The sequence below is a fragment of the Propithecus coquereli genome, unplaced genomic scaffold (assembly GCF_000956105.1).
Source record: "Propithecus coquereli isolate 6110/MARCELLA unplaced genomic scaffold, Pcoq_1.0 Scaffold35, whole genome shotgun sequence".
NCBI classification, from domain to species: Eukaryota; Metazoa; Chordata; class Mammalia; order Primates; family Indriidae; genus Propithecus; species Propithecus coquereli.
In genome coordinates this window covers 6922490-6924797 of record NW_012149174.1, presented here as the reverse complement: position 1 = coordinate 6924797, position 2308 = coordinate 6922490, and the positions used below count along the sequence as shown (strand labels likewise).

General features: G+C 39.2%; 1 protein-coding gene across 1 annotated transcript in view; it reads left to right on the top strand.

The window, feature by feature from the left end:
• IFT52 (intraflagellar transport 52) overlaps window positions 1-2308 on the top strand; it is a 34521-nt gene that overhangs the window by 30501 nt on the left and 1712 nt on the right. Inside the window, exon 13 of the mRNA XM_012651231.1 lies at window positions 1359-1504. Coding sequence (XP_012506685.1) covers window positions 1359-1504 — 146 coding nt within the window. The remainder of the gene's footprint in view (window positions 1-1358; window positions 1505-2308) is intronic.

Here is a 2308-nt window from a genome sequence, read left to right as displayed (position 1 = left end):
AAAAAAAAAAAAACAAACAAAAAAAACTGCACATACAATAGGATACCAACTCTGTGAACAACATCTGTATGTGCCCAAAGACCAGAAAGGAAGATGCAAGAATAGAAGTAGTTCAATGTAAATCAGACACCTTCACTGCAATCTCTGTTCCATGCCAGGCATCATGATAGGTCTGGGCAATCAAAAATTAGCAAAGCACAGTGATTAGAACTGTGAAGAATCCGATGCTTTGACCTAGCATTTCTGTTTCCAGCAAATTGTCCCACGAAAATCCTTATAGAAATGCAAAACAGAAAAATATAGCGATAGCCAAGCATGTTGGTATGCGCCTGTAGTCCCAGCTACACAGGAGGCTGAGACAGGACGATCACTTGAGCCCAGGAGTTCAAATCCAGCCTGGGTAACATTGCAAGACCCTGTCTCTGGGGGGGTCGGGGAGAGGATACAGCTATATAGATATTATAGTATTCAAAAAATTGGAAACAGTCTAATGGTTTGTGTATCACTAGGCATTGGTTAAAAAGATTATTAAACAAAGTAGAAAATTATGTATCTGGTAAAAGAAAAATGTAGAGCATGAGCTTTGACATGGAATGTCTATAAAACATCATTAAATGATGAAGGCAACTTATAAAACTATTATAATTTCATCTTATTTTTGTGAAAACTTGTATTTACACATAGAAACATACTTAACAATAACTGTTCTAGGTAGTATTGGTGGGCACAGAGCTAGGATGAAAGTGTTTACAGCTGTATGTTTGACTATCTTAATAAAAAAAACTTAATTTCTATTATAATTTAAAAAAATGCAAATCAGAGGGGTGAAATTGCAGTACACTGTGAGAAAGGCAGTAATGGCTGTCCATCCTGTATGTAGGGCTGCTGGGAATGGCTTCACAGAGATACGCTGTTGATGGAATTATGGGTGATTTTTTTTTTTCTTCTTTAATTTTCTTTCTATAATATTGTTATAATAAATGCTGTTTTAAAATACCCATATTCCTTTCTCATAGTGATCCTTGTTGCATTCAGAGAATGGTAATTTGGTTTTTCCTACTGCTTGCTCCTATTGTTTGTAATGTGGGAATGACAGATCTGGGGAATAAGAAAGCCAGAACCAGTCCAGCTTTATTCTGGTTAAGTGTGTCACACTTTTGTCCTAATTCACAAAAGCTGCACATTAGAGATCTCTAGAGTTTGTCACTGTTGAAGTCCTGTGGTTACACTACCCTAGGAAGAGGTGAATGATCTTAAGAGATACAAAAACTTGATAGGGAATACCTAAAACACACTAAGTCTGTACTTTGGGAAGGGCAGAAGTTAAGGGTTAATCTCACTATCCTAACTGTGCTTAGGTACTGAAGAAGATCTGGAATTCTACGTCAGGAAGTGTGGCGACATTCTTGGAGTAACCAGTAAACTACCAAAGGACCAACAAGATGCCAAACATATCCTTGAGCACATCTTCTTCCAAGTGGTGGAGTTCAAGAAATTGAACCAGGTACAGAGCCTAGAAGGCCACTGAAGTGGGAGCCCCTCCAGTGGTAGTATCATCCATAAACTGTGCTTCTCGTGTTTTATGACATTCATTCAATCTGCAAGTATTTATTAAGTGTCTACTAGGGGAACAAAACAGGCAATGGTCCCTGTACTCACGGACCTTAGATTCTACCTGGAGGATACAGACAGCAAACAATAAACATAATGTATAAGCAAGTCATATAGTATGCTAGGAGATGTTAAGCACCATGGTATAAAAGCAGAGCTGGGCCAGAGGGATCAAGTGTGCTGAGTGCGGCTGTGGTGACTGGTGAGTGTTAAACAGGGTGCTCAGGGCAGGCCTCACCGCAAAGTTGTATTGAATGTGTGGCGGGACTTAGCCATGCAGATAGCTGGGAAGAAATGTTCCATGCAGAGGGGAAACATGCAAAGTCTCTAAGGCTGGGCTGTGCCTGGCATGTTTGAGGAACAGCAGTGATGCCAGTATGGCTGGAGAGAACTGAGCAAAGGATAGAGCAGCAGGACATGAGGTCAGCACCTCATGGTAGAAATCATCTTTCTCAGACTAAGGACCAAGAACTTGAAAATGATGCTCGGCCTTCCTTTTTTCCATCCCTTGACAGGATTTCTAAAACTAAATGCCCAAGCAGTATTGGTAAATAGGCATTTATACACTGCTCATGGGAGAATAAATTGGTTCCACTTTTCTGGGGATATTTTTATAATACTCTTTCATATTAAGAAAACTATGATTTCCTTTCCATTTACTACATATGTATTTAAAATAATACATACAACCTATTTC